The sequence below is a fragment of the Emericellopsis cladophorae genome, assembly GCF_022114955.1.
Source record: "Emericellopsis cladophorae strain MUM 19.33 chromosome Unknown NODE_243_length_1523_cov_125_027663, whole genome shotgun sequence".
Lineage (NCBI taxonomy): Eukaryota > Fungi > Ascomycota > Sordariomycetes > Hypocreales > Bionectriaceae > Emericellopsis > Emericellopsis cladophorae.
Window position 1 is genome coordinate 1 of NW_026251168.1, and position 1,201 is coordinate 1,201.

At 59.2% G+C, this 1,201-nt stretch overlaps 1 protein-coding gene across 1 annotated transcript; it reads right to left on the reverse strand.

Moving 5' to 3' along the window:
* Positions 1 to 23: 23 nt before the first annotated feature.
* J7T54_000289 (uncharacterized protein) lies at positions 24 to 668 on the reverse strand (the record flags this gene model as incomplete). Its single annotated transcript, XM_051510745.1, has 2 exons — positions 24 to 427; positions 480 to 668. Coding segments are annotated over 2 exons (593 nt in total), but the record flags the coding sequence as incomplete, so codon positions are not given.
* Between the last annotated feature and the right edge of the window lie 533 nt (positions 669 to 1,201).

Below are 1,201 nucleotides of genomic sequence, written 5' to 3' on the forward strand. Positions count from 1 at the left end.
TACCGTTCGCGTCCGCAAGCCACCCTGCCATGCCGGGCGAGACGAGACCACCAGTCTCGGCTGCCAGGCTATCCATTAGGGGATGCGATCTGTCTGTTCCGACCTGCTCCGATTCGACCATGTCATCCCGAAGGGCGCCTTGAGGAGAACTCGGGACGGGAACCTGCTCATAGCTTCCTGGTGCAGGCGTGTCGGCGGCGGAGGGTGACACCCGCTCGGTTCCGGATGGTAGTCTAGCGCCCCGAGGTTGATGACGGGCGCTCCGTCGAGGCTGGGCCACGGTGTCGCGGGTATTTTTCTGCACGCGGTATAGCTGTCGACGGGGCCGCGCCGTCGGCGGCGGGGGAGCAGGCGACGGCCGTCTCCCCGGCCGAGCTGGTGGCCGACGGGACTGTGTCGATGATCGACTGGATAGGGCGTCTCCAATCTACAGCTATCGTTAGCAAACGTGCACACGTCACAGCCGATAGGGCACCCACTAGGCGATTGAGATTGGGAATCTCCCAATCGGTAGGAACATGTGCTGCGACGCGGTACTCCTTGTGCGTGGGCTCCCAGTACACCGTTGTCGAGAAGGTATTGGCCTTCTCTCCTAGATATGCGGTCTTGCGCAGCAGACTTGGACCGCTTTTGCGCGCCTTGGCTTTCTGCTGCTCTATCGTGACCATGGCAACCCGGCTTCAACTTGGCAGCGGCCGAGCCTTGACGTGGTAGGGAGGCCGGTATATACCAGTCCAAAGGCTGCTCCTGTAGCTGCCGTGGTCTCTCCCAGCTTGTCTGTAACGTGGCCCACTGTCCACCTCCTACCGGCGATGCCGTCACTAATGGCAACTCTCTTTCGTGCATCGCGAGTCCACAAGTGACCAAGGTGCGCAGCCTACTACGGAGATGCCTCTGCAGTCTTGGGCCCACACCACGCAGGGCCTTGGCGTGTCCTGAATTGGTACCAAAGATCTGCTGGGTACCACACCTAATAGTGCTTCCACATGACTCTCCAGTTATGGATACTGCTAGTCAACTCATGGGTGTGGAACAAGGGGTGCGCGTTCCTCATCCACAAGTGGCTGCTCGATGTATGCGGATGAGAGGTGTTGATTAGCGTTGTCTATGTTCGCTCGAGGAGGTGCAGGACCATTGGTATGGATTCACGCCATAGTGCTGCACGGATTATTGGAGATTGTGCTAAGCAAACAGGTGATCG